Source organism: Chenopodium album, chromosome 11 (assembly GCF_948465745.1).
Source record: "Chenopodium album chromosome 11, dcCheAlbu1.1, whole genome shotgun sequence".
Lineage (NCBI taxonomy): Eukaryota > Viridiplantae > Streptophyta > Magnoliopsida > Caryophyllales > Amaranthaceae > Chenopodium > Chenopodium album.
In genome coordinates, this window is record NC_137844.1 from 44,366,584 (window position 1) to 44,383,732 (window position 17,149).

A 17,149-nucleotide genomic window follows, 5' to 3' on the forward strand; every position below is an offset into this window, starting at 1 on the left:
TGGGAGGGGTATGGTTCACGGTGGTGGTTTTTTTTTGGTGTAGATTGTTGGTTTTTTTTGGTGGAGGTAGTTTGGGGGTTTACGAGGTTGCGGGTTTTGGGTTTGGTGGAGGCTATTGGTCGGTTTTGTGTTGGTGGAGGTTGTTTACGAGGTTGCGCTTGGTCGGTTTTTGGGTGGTTGCGCTTGGTCGGGTTTTGGGTGGTTGTGCTTGGTCGGTTTTGGGTGGTTGTGGGGATGTTGGTTGCTGCATATTCGGGTCTGTAGCGGCAGCAGGGTGGGTGGGGTGGGTTTTGGTGGTAATGTTGGTGTCCAATTATAAACTTAATTATTTGCGCTCTTTCCTTTATTAACCTCCCTTAAAAATTTCTTCTTGGAAAATGTGCAACTCATTTTGTTGCACATAATGTGTAACGGTGGAAGTATTAAAATCCCACATTACACCTTTATTACTCACCTCACTTGTAAAGGGTTGCATTTGTAATTTTCACGGTATATATTAATCTCATACTTTGGTTGTTCAAAAAAAAAAAAAAAAAAATTGCACTTTAAAGATATCGTATGTCCACAAAACTTTATAGTACCAAGAAGTGTTAAAAAAATGCTTGATTAACAATACAATTAAAGTTTCAATTATTTAGTAGGATCTGGCAAGCCACAAACTTCAAACCAGTAAATTACTATGTTCATGTACCATTTAGCATATGCGAAATTCGTTTAAAAACCCAATTTAATTACCTATTTTTTTTTTTTTGACAGATTTGCAAATTAGGTCAGCCCAAAGCCTAGATTATGGGGCACACTTCTAATTCAAATAAAATTACAAACAAGTTAAACAGAATAGAAGAAAGTGGTTGAAGGTAATCAAACCACTTTGATATAGGACTGAAAAACTAAATTTATACAGTATAAGCCCAATGTTTTTCAGAAAATTTTGTGACAGGAGCCAGCAGCACCAAAACATTACATATTCCTAAGAAAATAAATATATACATCTAATTAACTAAGGAAACAAAAAAAAAGAAAACTGGTTGATAAATAATCAGTGTGTAGCGGCTCCTCTCTACAATTGCTTGATTGTGAATCTTGTGATCTCTGAAGCTTCACAAAAAAAAATGTGTGCTGATTCTAATCCTAGGTTTCCCATCATTCTATACTGAACCAAAAAACAATACCAACAAGCTTAATCAGCGATTCTGCGATAGAAAAGAACATAAGCAGCAGATGTCTTTATGTCATCCTCTCTAACTGGTTTAACAGAGCCGTCGTTGAATTCATACCATCTGTTACCATGCTGCATGAGGGGACATAAGATGTGAGGCCTTCACATTCACAACACAGCTATAAACCCCGAGATAATAAAGTAACTAATTGTGAGCCAAATAATACAGCTAAAAGATACTTCCTAAGGATCCAGAGACAAACGCTATTCTAAAGGAAACTAAACTATATTCTCCAAAATGTTCCTAATACAAACAGAACATGTGTTATTAATTTCAGATTGCATCTCATTTTAATCCAACAATTTCTTTTTCCAATCATCAAACATATCTATATAATTAATGCCCAAGTTAAATGTAACAATGCATAGCTTTATTATAAGATTTACAACACTTTCATATCAATTTCTCATCTTTAGGCTTGCTAAGTTTTTGGAACTAAAAGCTAAGTTTTAAGAGAAATCTAGCAGGATCACAGGTATGTATACATGTTGTATAAAAGCCCAAAATTAAATTAAAAGATGATATAGAAGTAATATCAATGTAGATGCAGGAATCTTCTGCAATACTGAAGAAGCTTTTTTAAATGCTTGCTATGGAATTTGGTTTCAAATATTATGAAACAAAATACCATAACAAAACAGTAGGCATTCTCTTGGGGTGATTAAGCCTCCTGTATACTACTTGAAGGATGGACATTAACATAATTTGGGGAGACTAAGCCCATTGTTTAGAATACACACATTGTAAAAAACCTCTTTACAGTCCAAAGAGTGCACTCTTTTTCTCAGAATAATGAATATCCCAACATAATATAATGTTTTCCTAATCAAGAAATCTAAATTAGTGTCAAAATTACATTAGACTATTTGGAAAGGGAGAACTTACATAAACCAGAGCTGTATAGTGACCACCACCCATGCAGCCGTAGTGGTTACTGATGGCATACAACCTATAGCAATTCAAACTTGGACCACTATCATGGGCAAGGAAACCTGTCAAATCGAGCTTGTCTAAGGGAAAATCAACATATGTTTCAAGCTTGTTTTTCAAAAACCGGCTGTAGGAGAATCTTTTCAGATGGACTACTAAAATTTCAGGTAATCTCCAAAGATCTAATTTCTTGCTTGCTTGGCGATGCTGCTTGCAGCTAGGACAATACCTTGAACACAAGCATGACAATTTTTAAGTCAAAACATAGAAAGGCAAAGAAAGCAATATAACACTTCTTTAGTAATTTAACTGTTTCAAAGACGAAACAAAAACCCATTTTTGATGGGGAATTCTAGACATGAAAATGTTATTGGAGGAAATAAGATAATACTTTAATAAAAGACCACAAAATTTACAGCAATGAATATATTTTTTTAATGGATTTAGGATATGAAATATGAACAAATATATTTTTAAAACAATGAATATATTGTTTTAATGTAGAATTGTATAGAAGTAAAGCTATGAGACATCACACCAGATAAACTCTAGCAGAACTCAGTCTTACATCTTTGCATTAAGACACTTAACTTTTCTCCATCACAGAGGCTGACTTAGGGAGGTAGGGTTTACAGTTAATTTTATTTCAGCGTCTAATATGCGAGACAAAATAATTTACCACCCCCCACACCCCCTCTCTTTCTATGCTAATGGTGAGGCATAATATTATGTTACAAAAGGCACTTATATCAGGATTCATTCTTGTATGATGGTGGAAACCTTTTGCTAAGAACAATGCAAACCAGAATTTCCCACTTTCATCAGTATGAAGGAAGAAATCAGGCAAAGGTGAGGCTGTCAAGTACAAGATATTCTAAAGCAGAACTTTATATAAAAGTACATTCAGAGATACATGTTAATAGTTACAATTCATAGAATGCCCTAACCAGTAATAATATTGCAGGTGAAAGAAACTACATAAGAAGTGATTTAATCAGTCGTGATCTATACAAAAAATTCTAATCTTTACATAGTCAATTTAAATATGGGTTAGACAGGGTATTAAATGGTGGATACAAATACCTGTATCATACAGCTTAAAAAAGAAGAAAAGTCGACTAACATCTAACCACGTCTTTATCATCTATATATATATGGTTTATGGATTTCAAATTATATCATTCCTTTTCACAGCCACTCATTGTTTAGGTAACAACTTTCTAAAATAGCTCAATTCAATCCTACTCTTGAACTTAAACACAGAGGCATCCCAATTTTACTTTTTCAGGGTACCAAAACTGCATAATGAAAAGTTAGAACCTTCCATCAATGTTCAACTACAATCCACCAAGGGAGAATTAAAATGATGTTGGATACTGTAAACCTACCGACCCTACCAGGTTAGTACATTGCATTTAGCTTATGTCCTCCGTTCTCGGCTATGACTAACTAACAAGTATGTAGTACTTTCATCCAATAGGCCAAATATGATCTCAAAGTTTGTTTAGTGATCTAACAGCACCTTACCTGACATTATGATTATAACCTAGAATACTTGTACTCAAGTAGATTGGAGCTGTACCATATCCAACCCTATGTAATCCTTTGCTATATGAGCCTACTGCAACTGAATATTATCCCCCAACAAACGCATACTACCCGCCCTGCCCACGATAGTGGTTTTGAAACCGTTACCACAATTGCAACCTCATCCAAGATTCACCTGGTTAATCTCTCAAATCCTAAAAGGCCTTAAACAAATTGCTTTAAACTTAACTGTAGTTACATGTTATATCCCATTGCAAAGGCTAAAAAAAGACAAACATTCGACTGATACCCAAGGAGGGGGCATAAGTCTAAATGTGATTATGCAACAAAACATTAACATTTCAATTTAAAGAATGAAAAGGTATTGAAGATGATGAATTCTAACCACATATCTTCAGGGCCCAATGGCTCCTCCTTCAAGAAGCCTTCCATGCATTTGTACAAGGAAACTGATTCTTGAGGTATCACATCAGGAAATATAGGTTTGAAGACCTCTGGCAACGAGCTGAGATGAGAGGTATCATACCGCCTTAACATTTTTTTAGACCAGCTAACAAGCACATTCACTGTTGTAGTTTTAACAGGAACATCCAGAGGTTTGCCCAATTTTATCCTCTGCCCCCCTGATGTGCCTCGTTCATCTGAAATGTGAAATTGAAAGTCAGAGGGCACATAGAAGTCAGCTCCCATTTCATCATCCGAGCTCCACGAATTGTCTGAATTTGACAAACTCCCTGATCCCATCTTGGTAAACTCATTATCTGAAATTTTTTTATTATCATAATCATCTTCAACCATATTCAACAAAGGCTGAAGCAGTTTTATGTAAGCATCATGAATCTGAGTTCCATCTGATATACTAGAAATTCTTGCCACCAAAGGGGTGCCAAACAAACTCCAATGAGGTATTTCGATTCGAAAGCCAAATTGCCTGAAATAACATAAATATTTTATGGAAGATACAATCTCTCTATTTATAGACAAAGAAAATGCATAAAACCACTTTCCCAGTTGCATTGTACTCTTTAGCCCATTTCCAAATGAGTACCCTAATTATTCATTACCAGTTTATGAACAACCTAACAAACAATTCCCAAAAAAATAACAATAACTAATAAAGTATTGGTACTTAACTATTCTTATTATTCATTTCTTGCCAATTATGACAGCAATAAATTGTATAGAATAATGATTAATAAATACACCTTCAACGGCTTCAAGGGTACAAAATACAGTTTAAAAATTGAGTGAAAACTTGCAAGCATAAGCATAGATATTCAACAATTACATTTGCAAGCAGAAAACAACACAGTACCCCTACTTTGTTACAGTTGGGATGAGCCTTATTGCCTAAAAAGGCTAAGAAAATTAGAAAAGCCATGTAGCACATCAACATCTAGCAACAATATTTTACTGTTCCCAAAATTTGCAGAAGCCACACCATTTAAAACACAAATCCAGGACAACTCACATATTTTTATCTGATGACTAAAACTTTCAAGTTCAACACCAACGATTTGGTATGTTTATTGTTCATTTCATAAAGAGGAACTCATTTTGCAAATTATTATATAAAAATTCATAATTTTTCCATTCTGTTTTAATTGCAACATTTTGACTTTTACACTTATCAATGCACAATTTTAATCCTTCATATCTCTAATAATTATAAGTAAAAAAATATAAATATTTGATATTGTGAAAAAAATAAATTGAGACAAATCTTACAAGAGCCCACATGACTATAGTTTGCGCAACATATAAATCAACAAAGGGGCTCAAATGGGAGAACTAGGATAGTGTAAATTTCCAAATGTTGCAATTAAAAGAGAACAGAGAAACTATAATATGTTGATGAATACACGGATAATCACTTTTAGGTTCATATAGCCGACCCTACTTACGGGGTTAAGGCTTTGATTGATTGATCGGAGAAACTATAATATATTCAAACCTACACTATGTTTGGATAAAAGGAAAAAGATGGATTAGAGAAAGCCATTAAACAATGTCAATGTCTGGATAGCAATTGCGGGGGTGAGAGAAATGGAGGAAAAGGAAATAGTACGAAAAAAAATTCCCTCGCTACTTAAGATCAAATCTCTCCAAAATTGGAAGGGTTAGGAAAGTAAAAATTTCTGTTGTAAAATTAGTCATAATGCTCTAAAAATTCTCTCATTTGCTTTTATGCATTTGAATAACAATGAAAGTTCAGGAACCTCTTACCAAATTACCTTTCCCTTACTTTTTGCTCTCTCTCTCTCTACAATAAAAATGGATAAAATCTCCTATTTAATCTAGGATTATGATCTAATTTCTCTCTCTTTCCTCTCCTCAATTCAATAAGTCTTGCATATTGGTTTGCTACTTGTTGCTTCTCTTTAGTAATATTTATTTTAGGGGTGGCAATTCGGGCCAGCGGGTCGGGTTCGGGTTATGCTTAGAAACTATCAAAAATAGTGTAAACTTAATATTATTACGAAATATGAAATTTGGGTCAAATCGGGTCGAATTCAGGTTGTTCGGATTCGGGTCAGGTCAAGTCGGGTTGGGTTCGGGTCGGGTTATTGGGTCGGGTCAGGATTGACGGCCCTAATTTATTTGTGTTGCCTTTGCTGATTAATAATAGGAGCAATCGTCATACAATGTTTCTTTATTCTCCTTTTACTCTTTTATGGAATATAAATATTATGTTAATGATTTTCTCTATCCCTCTTTCCTCTTCTCTCTTATCCAAACAACGGAAATGACTTTCTAACTCCCTCACTTCTCCTTCCATCCACTTCTTGATGACCTAATTTAAACACACAACTAAGGTACATACTTATAAACCATAGATCTACTATTTTGACGCATTTTAATCGTCAAAATTATGAAAAAGGACTTTGGGCTGCAGCAAGGAGCCAACTCTTATCATTGCTGAAGCCTCTAAACGATTACTAGCCACAGGTGGGCAAAAAGAGAGAAACATGGAAGAAAGTCTGGAAGGCTGATGCATAGTATTAAGAAGACAACTAAAGAAGAGAGAGGGGGGGGGGGGGGGTGGCGGGAACTAAGTGGCGACCAGGCAAGCAAGGGTTTCTTTCTCTCTTCTATTTTCCATTCCTACTTTTCTTCTTTGTAGCTTATAAAAATTCAAGATGGCCGTTAATATTTTAACAGACGTATGCTATCAATTTATTAGAAAATTAAACATAAAAGCAGTATATATTTGTAATTTTTCTTTACCTTTTTGTACCTCATTTCTATTATTGAAAAAGCAACATGCACATAATTCAAGTCATCAAATCAAAACAAAGGCATGCTTACACAAAATGTACCGAAATCAAACTACCAAAATAGCTATTCTTATTGACACTACTAGTCCTAACTTGCCACCATTACATGGAGATTTTGAATGCTAAGCAACTGAGAAGGATACTCTTACAAAATAAGGTTTGGGCCTTGCGAGTTAACATGATGTCAAACAGGAAGCAATAGTGAGACATATACCTTTCACACCTCTGATGCATGAAAACCACCAAAAAGCCGCTCTCACTCTCTTTTGGCAAACGGTACGCTACAAGGCAATCCTCATCCCTTATCAACGCCAATGAATCGGATGGATTTTCCAGGGATCGGATGATGCAGTGATAGTAAACCTTCAAAAAGAAGCAAACTTCACATATGAAGCAGACGTAAGAGTAATCTTGCGAAAATCTGAATTAAAAGATAACAAGATAACATTGCCTAAAAAGATGTATGCCTGCAAGTAAGCAACTTCTCTTGCAAACCAAACTCCTAGAATTACTCAACCAACATTCCACCTAGTCTAAAAGATGTTAAAAATCTCACTTGTCTAAGATATTTTCTTGTTATCAAGAAATCCACATAAAATTTCAAGCGATTCAAAAGATGAGAATTTAAATTCTAAGTGATGAGTTTGATGACCAACAAGGAGACTTTCATCTTACAATACCAAAAATATGAATAAAATAAAAAAAGTAACCAAAAGAAATGGGAACAGAAATTTTCATTCAAAGAACCTTAATCAGGGAGATTGGAAACATTAGATATACATCAGTAACTTTAAGCAGAGAGTAACTAGCAAGCTGAGCTAAATCAGCAGCTATCTACTAACAATCGCAAAAGTTAGGGTCATGTAATAACTAAGCTGTGTATTTGCAAAATTTCAAACTTACAACTTTTCCCAACCCAGCCATACACTAGTCACCACCTTAAACGAAACAGAAAGAAGTTTCACATGGAAAAGTTACTTGGGCATGATGCAGTCCCAAGTATGAAATACTTTTGCATACTACGGAGTAATACTTAAGATACAAGGGATGAAAGCAACAATAGACTAAATCCTTAATGAACAGTTGGATGAGTTCAACGGCAAAATCAATCAGCAGATTATGCAACATACCTCAGCCACAAAGAGAGTCTCATCATCTCGCAATGAAACGGCTGTGCTGAGGGCTTGAATAAGATCCTTGCACCTTCCATACTTGGGTACCGTTACAGTAAGCGATGATGGAAGCACACTTCCATCAGTGCTCAAAAGAGTAACAGTCATGGTTCGGACAGTTGTTGAAGGCAAAGGAAGTGACAGGTACATAAACGGATCAAAAGTGACTGAGACCCTTTTACAGATAGGACAAACCAGCTTTGATCGAAATTGACCCTAAATAGAAGAAAGGTAAAAAGCGAGCATTAGTTAGATGCCCCCATAAGGCATATAGATACGAAATTCTACAATCTTCCCGTCACATAATAATATTGTGCCATGCGTTACCAAGCAACAAATATATGTGTCCACCGCTTAAAGAAAGTTATTCTTATAACATTACATTAACAGTTCAAAACAATTTTGAGAGAGATCATTAGGAAACTGAAAGCCCGTAAGAAATATAAAATCAACTAACAAGTTTATAAACATTTAACAATATAAAAGAAAAAAATAATACAATAAGCTCACATGGTACAGATCAACTATTATAGAGTCATTACGAGCTAGGTGAATCTGCCAATGTTCATCTGCCACTTTCTCAACAGGACGATCCTCAGTATCACCAAGCTGTATATATGGCTTGTGTTTCACACGATTCAAGTCTTCATGGAGCCCATCCAACAGAAAAGCCAGAAACTCCTGTATTCAGCAGAGTTCAGTGGATACAAGTGAGAAGCAAGTTACATAATGGCACTTCTTGTGTATTAGACTTACACTGTAGAAGAAAATGATTTACATCATAGATTAAATTGGTTGCAGTAGAAAGCTGGACTATGAAAAAGTTAAATCCCTCAAAACTTTCCCCTAGTAATAAAGAGAATAATTTAGCTAAACCCTGAAACACCCCCCCCCCCCCCCAAAAACCACCTTTTCTTTACAAATGTACAGTTTGCCTTCACTGGAAGGAAAGGAGCCAAGAAGCGTGTGGTGGAAAACTTTCACTTCTAAATTTTAGAAAACTTTACATGTTCCTAGTATGCCCTTACCGAAACATTATTCCAAACAAAACAGAACTTACCTGGGAATCATGTTGGTTATAGCCACAAAATTGAGGTGCGAAGTTCTCTAAAGTTGACTTAAATAATCTTGGAGCAACAGGCATACCACCTGGAGCCCATAACTTTCTTAACAAATCCCCAAAAGACAAAGCAAGCTCACCCTGTCCAAACGAACAAAGCATTTAGAAAACTTGAACTGGCATGAACAGCAAGGTACACTAAAGCAGCCAATGCAGCATTAGGACCAATAAAGAACCACTCACATTCATGCCTAGAGGATTTTTGTAGTTTATATCTTTCTTAAAATCTCCAAGGAAATAATCAACAAGTTTTGGAGTGTGAGCTAAGCACTGAATTGCACTGTTCATAAAGCAGGTATTCCCAAGATTTACAAGTCCAGTCAAACCCAGCACACCAGTTTTTCCATATCCTTGAGTGCGTGATTGCAAACTGAGAAGTGATGAAGAAGAACTCTGATTAACAATGGTTCCATTCATTTCACTCGGCCAGCTGCTGCAAGAGCCTTCACTGTTGGACCTTTCTTGCATGGAAAACTCAGTTATTTTCACTTCTGCATCCTTGGCAAAACTTGGCAATCCGTAAACTTGTAATTCAAGGAGAGCCTATAGTAAAAAATATAAACATTAAGACAATCAAAAGTCTTACAAAAATTATAAAAGAAAAAAAAAAAAAAAAAAAAAAAACAAAGATACAAAAGACCGATCCTCTTGCACAATTGAAGATCCAGGTTATTTAGGTAACTTTGCTAAAAACCAAGCAATTCATCTTAAATGTGATGTCACTAAATGCACATGTACAAGCTTAATATACATAAAGTTACATTTCAAAAGCCAGCAGCAGTAACATCAATTTAGAGATATTTGGAGCCAAACTAAAATGAGTGCAACAAGAATTACCTCTTCAGAGGCCTGGCCTGGACCGCCATAAGGAAATACTTTACTATCTCTCTCAAAAAATTTGGTCATCTGCCCAGAAAAGTCCCAAATACAAACCTATTTCACTCAAAATAGTTAGAATATTGTTCAGCAAAACATACATTCACAAATGCAGCATTTTTCATTAGCAACATACCATGTGCGACTGCACATCAAAAATCTCATAGGCTCGTCTGTAAAGCTGGACCGGATTATCCTGAAATGATTCACAAGCTGCATCAGGTAAGCATCAGAGAGAAATTACCAAGAGCCTGCTTACTCTACATTAAGGGGGCAATTATTTTAAAAAGTGGATAGAAAAAAAAGTTGAAGAAAAATATACGAGGAAAAGAAAGGTTAGACCTCAAAATGTCTTCTTTGTTTAAGGTAATCACCATATTTTCCACCATCACCGTTTACCTTCACAACCACAACTACTCTTTGCCTTCTACTTTTTCAATACCACCACCACCACTCCCCCCACCTCCTACTCTATTAAAACCGTCACAGCCGTCTTATACTTTGGCTGCCGCTCAACCCCTCATTTAATGAAACATATACTACTTGGTGTTGTTTTATGGTGGTGGGGGTGAATTCTTTTGGCAAGTGAAGGCTTTCTTAAGGTTATTTTAGTGTGTTTGGGTGGTGGTGTGAGGGTTTTCAAGAGGGTGAGCAGTTTTCACGGTGGTTTGGTTGGAGGCTTAATTCCTGAATTTGGGAGGGTTTGAATTGTTAGAGGTGTTTTTATGGTGGTGGACTTTGAGGAGGCTACTAGGGTAGTGGGAAGGGTTTTGGTTGGGTGGGGATGGGTTTAAGTGGTTTTATGGTGGGTGAGTTTCTGGTGGTTGGTTGTTAGGTGAGTGATTGTCAAAGTAGTGATCAAGATGGTTATTTAGTAGAGGAGAGAAAGGAGGACTTTGAAGTAATTGAGTGGGAAAAGGGAATAATTAAATTAACATATCAAACAAGATGATCATCCTTGCTCATTACATTACCATTTCTTGAATACCCCTAATCCAAACGCCCCTTTAGTTCTTAAAATGTGTCAAAACAATTTATTGTACAAAGAGACTAATCCATAAGGACCCATAAAATAGATACAAGTAAAAAATAACAATAAAAAAAATCCACTAACCTCCACCGTGAATATTTTGGGCAAAACACCATAAAATACCATTATTAATGACATGATTTTTGTGGGCAAAATAACTAAACCAAACTCATTCAAGGACACTCTAAATTTCTCAAACCTATGATACAAATATACACGAGCAAAATATAACAAAGAACAAATAAAATCCTAAATCGTTAGCACTTAGATTTATATTCTCCTCTGACTATTCATTTAAAATTGGAATAATAATGACTACAACTACTCCTCAATTAAAGCATCACAACTTTAAAAGGCGGCAGCCCGAAGAAAGTTATCACTATGCTAATCACCCAAATCATTTAGAATGAAAAGGTCAGCAATTGTTTGCAGGACATTCCACAATCATTTTACACAATCTTAATTCATGCATTTATATCCATTGACCTCATCTTTTTCTTTTTTTTTTTTCATTATATATGAGAAAGATAAAGTATGGAAAAAAAAACGGCCAAACTGTTCTAAAGGAAGAACTGACCAAACCTCTTCAGCACTGCAAAAAGGTGGGTTCTAAATAAAATTGTCCAAAAATTCCTTGTTCAAATGTTCTTCTCCACCTCATGATAAAAAAATCCCTGGTGAAACAAGTAGTTCAGTCCTTGAACAGAGCAGATTCGTGCTCAATACAATACATAGAACTAATCCGCCCATCCCCCACCAAGGGCTGGGTGGCATAGGTCTCAGATGTCAGAAATCAGATTAAGAAAACACAAGCAGTTAAAGAAAATGAGTGAAAACAGCAACGTATAAGAGTAAAGCCATTACATATATGTGGCCTTAATAGCAATCATGCAATGAAGATAAATAATAACTGAAAACCTAATAAAAAATAATAATGATAATAATAATAATAATAATAATAAATAAAAATAAAAATAAAATTAAAGGGGCTCACCATCAGAGATATCTTCACCACAAGAGAAACATTCTGCTGCATTACACACAACCTAATCTGAATAGTGAAAACATCCTGCTCCTCATCATCTTCTGCAGCCAAAGAACATCCCATATCCTTAATTCTTGTGCAATAATCACTATGCCTGTAGGGACAAGCAAGACATCTTCACGCTCATGACACTGAATGAAAACATTGCATGTTAACAATCCCCTAGCAACTCAGATGACTCGAAATGTCCAATAAAACAAGCAACTCCAAGAAAAATCACAAATCCAATGCAGAAACTCATGACCATAAAGACATGGCTGATGCCATTGATATACAAAAAGTAAAATATACGACAATAAACTTCCAACCAAGTGAGCTCAAAAATATGTGAGCTCCTTTGAGGCTACTTAAATGGATAAAACAGGCTAGATAACTCAAAACATAGGAATAGATAATTAAAGATAATTTGTAGCTATAACAGGTCAAGTAAAAGCACAAGTTAACCTTTACAAAGAAACATAAATTGCTCCAAACCTCCGACAGACAATATTTCTCGGACTCATAATCATGGAAGTAAAAACATGTGTGGATATGAGAGTCTAACCTTAATTGTGGCAAGTTAAAACATTGCAGGGGCAAAAAAATACATTAAAAGCATTGTGTATATTTTTGACAGGACTTTTTGGATTCAGATGGAAAACTTGGGTTTATTCTAAGATGATGCGAATCAATAAAGAGAAGAAATGAACTAAGACTATGATTGATGCATAAAACTCATAATCTAAGACGTAACCTAATCATCAACACACTATGACACTCAACTAAATAGTGTCAAAAAGACTAGTACAGCAGTCTCTCATTCATTCATAACTCCAGTTCATAGGGAACAAGCTTTGCTCCTTATTAACCCTTAAATAAGGACACACACAAGCTAGTTCTTAGCCATGTTGATAAACTACATTCATTCAGTTCAAATAAACAAGGACCAAGAGCATTCAAGTGAAAAAGCATAGGAAACTAACATCAAGAATCAATGCACTCTTAGGCTACGTTCGTTTCAACATGTTTAAGCATATATTTACTTGTTTCAAATATGATCATACAAAAACCAGAATAGATCATATTTATCATTTGCAATTGCTTATTATTATACGCACTCTATCCACGAGTATTTAACAAAGTCAAACTTGGCACACATGCCGATGCATTAGTTTAACTTAGATATATAAAATTAAATGTTAGTAAAAAAAAAATAAAAAGTTAATATCATGAAATCTTACATTGATACCTGTTTGATAGCATATTTCATGAAAGAATTTGTTTTTATTACTTCCACCTTTTTTAAATCACAACGTTTGGAATTTTACACTATTCGCACACTTCTCTAATCGTCTTTTGTAATCTATACGTTGGAAAATTTACAGTCATATGGAATCTTGCTAGATTCATCTCAGAATACAATTTCTTAACAGTAATTTTATATTATTTTTACTACAATACAAATTAAGGTATGTTAAGAAACAAAAAGTGCATTGGCAAGCATGAAATCCCCAACGTTGCGATTAAAAAAACTGATGAAATACATTACAAAAAAAACTATGGTCAAAGTTAGTATATAACTATTGTGTAAAAGTCATACATAATTCTAAAACGGAAGGAGTATGTTTATTAGGAAAAATTACACTCATTGACTCCAACTTTAGGGAATTTTGCATTAATTGACACCAACTCGTTCAAAAAGGTACAAAATTAACATAAATGAAATTTAAGTGGGCCCACTTGCATAATAGTTAAATTTTACTTTGGATAAATCATTTTAAGCATTTATAAAATGATTTATGAAATCAGTAATTTATTTTCATGAGTTAATTTATTTTCTTAAAAAAAAAAACCAATTAGTTCTCTCTCCTCTTTCTTCAGTATTCTCATCTTTTTCAATTTGGCATCAATGGTTGATAATAATAAGTCTGCAGGAAAAATATTTGCAAATTTGAAAAGGAGACAATAGTTCCTCATCCAAATTCTTACCATGAAAGTTTCATATGAAAATTAAAACTCCCATAATCTTGTTTAAGCTTTAATATCTGCATTTTTCGATCTTCGTTCTTTTTTCCAAAACGATTGATAAACCTCTTTAGCACGAATTCTCAGTGTCGTACCATTTTAAAAAATTCACATCAATTTGGACAGCTATAGAGATGTTTCACATCATTCCTTCAGTTCCAAGTAGTATTTATCTATGAGAAAAGATGATGAGATTGGAAAGAGTAAGCAGAGAAGATGATTTAGGAAAGAGTAAACAGTTACAAATTCAGTTCCAACTTTGAATTTGTAACTGTTACTCTGTAATATGTTTATATTTTGGGTTAGTCTACAATTTAGAGTTTGAACTTTGAAGGGTTTGGACTTTTTTTTTTTTTTGGTGCTAGTGTCACAAAAATTATCCGCTTGTTCTTCTCGAAATTCCAAACCATTAAAACCACCTCAAAGTGAACCACCAATACAAGACAATGGACCTCCATCAAGAATATATTCAAATCCCCTAGTTTACTGTAATTGCACCTGTCACCTGTGCACCACTAGTTTTAATCTATATTATTATTAAAACTCTAAGACAAGGAGTGCCATTTTGCCATTTGTCAATTCTTTTTTGTCATTTCGCCACATCACTTTAAATTTTTTGCCGCGTCACTTTTGCAATTATTGTATTTAAATGTACTTGATTTACGCCTTAGAATAATGATCATTTGAAGTATTGATTTCAACTTTAAAGATAGAGAAGGTGTTACTTGCTAGCATTATTAGTATTTAGTTTGGTCACAATTGAAAAGTTGAATAATTAAAATGTTTTTAAACTGCTTTGACCCATTTAATTTGTAATATATGTAGCCGATATGTATTCAATATATTTATCCCAATAAATTAACTATCTAAGGAAATGATACAACCTCTTGGAGAAGCATTTTACTGGCAGTATTGAGTTAGGTAAGTATTTGTTTACTCTACCTTACTTAACAAGCAATGGATATATTTTGCATACTTAACTCATATTTTTACACTTTTAATAAATCACCCCAAATTAATTATGGCTTATGTATGTTTTAAGCTATAAGTAGCATTTTGGTTCGATAATTGTGTAATATGTAGGATTTGCTATATTTTAATATGAGATGCCGTTGGTTGATTTTCTTTATACTTCACTCAAAGCTCTCAAAGTTAGTGCGTGTAAAATTCTTCATTATTCATTACTTATGCTCAGTGGTTGAATATTGGTGTGATGATTCATTTGTGCATACAATTTGAAAACAATACTACATTTATTTTATTTATTTAAAAAAGGACATAATGCATGTAATTATTTGTCATGTACGTAATTGAATATGAAGAAGATAAACAAACCCGGGCCGGGGCATTGCCTGGATCACTAACTAGTTTATAACTTCAATTACGCCATTTACTTTCAATAAATTTCTTTGAAGACTCCAAACCCATTAGCAAAATCTGTTGTTAAGTTCATACTAGTACTACAATTAAGCAACTAGCCCCCGGTACATGAGCCTTTAGTTGCAGTCGATTCCTACTACTACTGCAAAAATATTTATTAGTAATTCCTCAAAATCTTCTAATGAACCTATCTAGTGCAAAATTTTGCACATACTTTTTGAAGAAAAAATCATCCACAACAGATTACAAACAAAATCAACCAGCGAAAAAGATGCATATCAGAATTATCTTTTGATCGAATGACTACAAATTAGAACAAGCACTTCAATGCAAATCATGATAATTATAACTAAAAAAAACGAGAAATTGAAGGCATGCAACAATTTAAAAAATAAATAAATAAATAATTAAAACAATAAAGTTGCTCACCATTTGAGAGCCTTAAACCACATGCTTTCAGTAATTAAAGCATACTCCCGACCAGAGAAACCCTCGCCCTTATCATCTCCATTGCCAATATCATTCACTTCTTTATGTAAATTCAAAACAATCTCATCATCAGCATCACTCTCCCTATCATTCTCATCACCATCCGTTGCCACCGCCGCATAACGAACACCTTTGATTACACTCTCACTACCCAAACATTCCTCACTCGCATCCTTCCACCACCTGCAAAATTCAATTCAATCAAATTCAACTCAAATCAATCAAATTCAGCTCAATTCAATCAAATTCAACTCAATTCACTCAAATTCAACTCAATTAAATTCAATTCAACTCAATTCACTCAATTTCAACTCAATTAAATTCAATTCACTCAAATTCAACTCAATCCAATTCAATTCAAATTCTACATTACTCTAAATCAAACCAATTTTTGTAAAAAAGAGCGAATTATTACTTGTAGGAGACGAGGAAGAGACGATCATGGCGAAGAGCGGGAGACAAAGGCGACGCCGACGACGACGGAGGAGAAGAATGAATTCTCCGGCGACGACGAGCGTGCGAGTAGAGAAAATCACCGTCATCGCCGCCGTCGGCGTCATCTTCGGCGGCGTTAGTATTGACGGCGGTATCGTCGACGGCGAGAAACTCGTCGGGATCGAAGATGTCATCCATGGCGGAGGAGAGAGAAAGTTTAAGAGAATTGAAGAGGCGGGAGAAGAGAGAGAAAATAAAGATGATGAAAGCGTTGATTTTTTTGAATTTAAAGCGTCGTTGTTGTTGTTGAGTCAGAGTTGAAGACGAAGAAGAAGAGGGCATGAATGAAAGCAGAGTAAAAAATTAAAAAAAAATAAAATAAAATAAAAAAAAATAAAAGGTAAATTAAATTGGAAAATTGAGAGATTATTTTGGGGAGCGCTGCCCAGTTAATATAGCATATTAACGAAATATGTTAATATAGTGGCAAAGTTGCAATTATGATAGGTTGCTGCTATTATTTTATTATTCTTCTATTCATGTGCTGAGATGGCAGATAACGTCGCTGTACGGACAAAAGTTAACGGATTCCGTTAGGCCTGAAATTTCGGATTGTAATCCA

General features: G+C 34.6%; 1 protein-coding gene across 2 annotated transcripts; it reads right to left on the reverse strand.

Moving 5' to 3' along the window:
• Positions 1-834: 834 nt before the first annotated feature.
• On the reverse strand, positions 835-16,943 carry LOC145567595 (ubiquitin carboxyl-terminal hydrolase 8-like). Of its 2 annotated transcripts, XM_081626909.1 has the most exons (13): positions 16,508-16,943; positions 16,033-16,275; positions 12,169-12,313; positions 10,281-10,340; positions 10,106-10,201; positions 9,452-9,811; positions 9,209-9,349; positions 8,659-8,829; positions 8,107-8,364; positions 7,191-7,339; positions 4,084-4,629; positions 2,106-2,379; positions 835-1,291 (listed from the first exon to the last, which is right to left on the reverse strand). In XM_081626909.1, the coding sequence occupies exons 1-13, from the start codon at positions 16,867-16,869 to the stop codon at positions 1,181-1,183; spliced, it is 2,916 nt and encodes a 971-aa protein (XP_081483035.1). In that variant the 5' UTR covers positions 16,870-16,943; the 3' UTR covers positions 835-1,180. The 2 variants fall into 2 exon arrangements, with proteins under 2 accessions (XP_081483035.1, XP_081483036.1); XM_081626910.1 differs by lacking the exon at positions 16,508-16,943 and having other exon boundaries at positions 12,169-12,350; positions 16,033-16,172.
• Positions 16,944-17,149: the final 206 nt, after the last annotated feature.

Bases quoted from the DNA above. Each gene is read 5' to 3' on its own strand.
- LOC145567595 (XM_081626909.1), bottom strand. From the start codon at position 16,869: ATGCCCTCTTCTTCTTCGTCTTCAACTCTGACTCAACAACAACAACGA. The intron at 16,276-16,507 runs GTAATAATTCGC...TGAATTTTGCAG, and splicing joins CTCTTCCTCGTCTCCTACAA to GTGGTGGAAGGATGCGAGTG. The intron at 7,340-8,106 runs GTATGTTGCATA...TTCTTTTTGAAG, and splicing joins AGACTCTCTTTGTGGCTGAG to GTTTACTATCACTGCATCAT.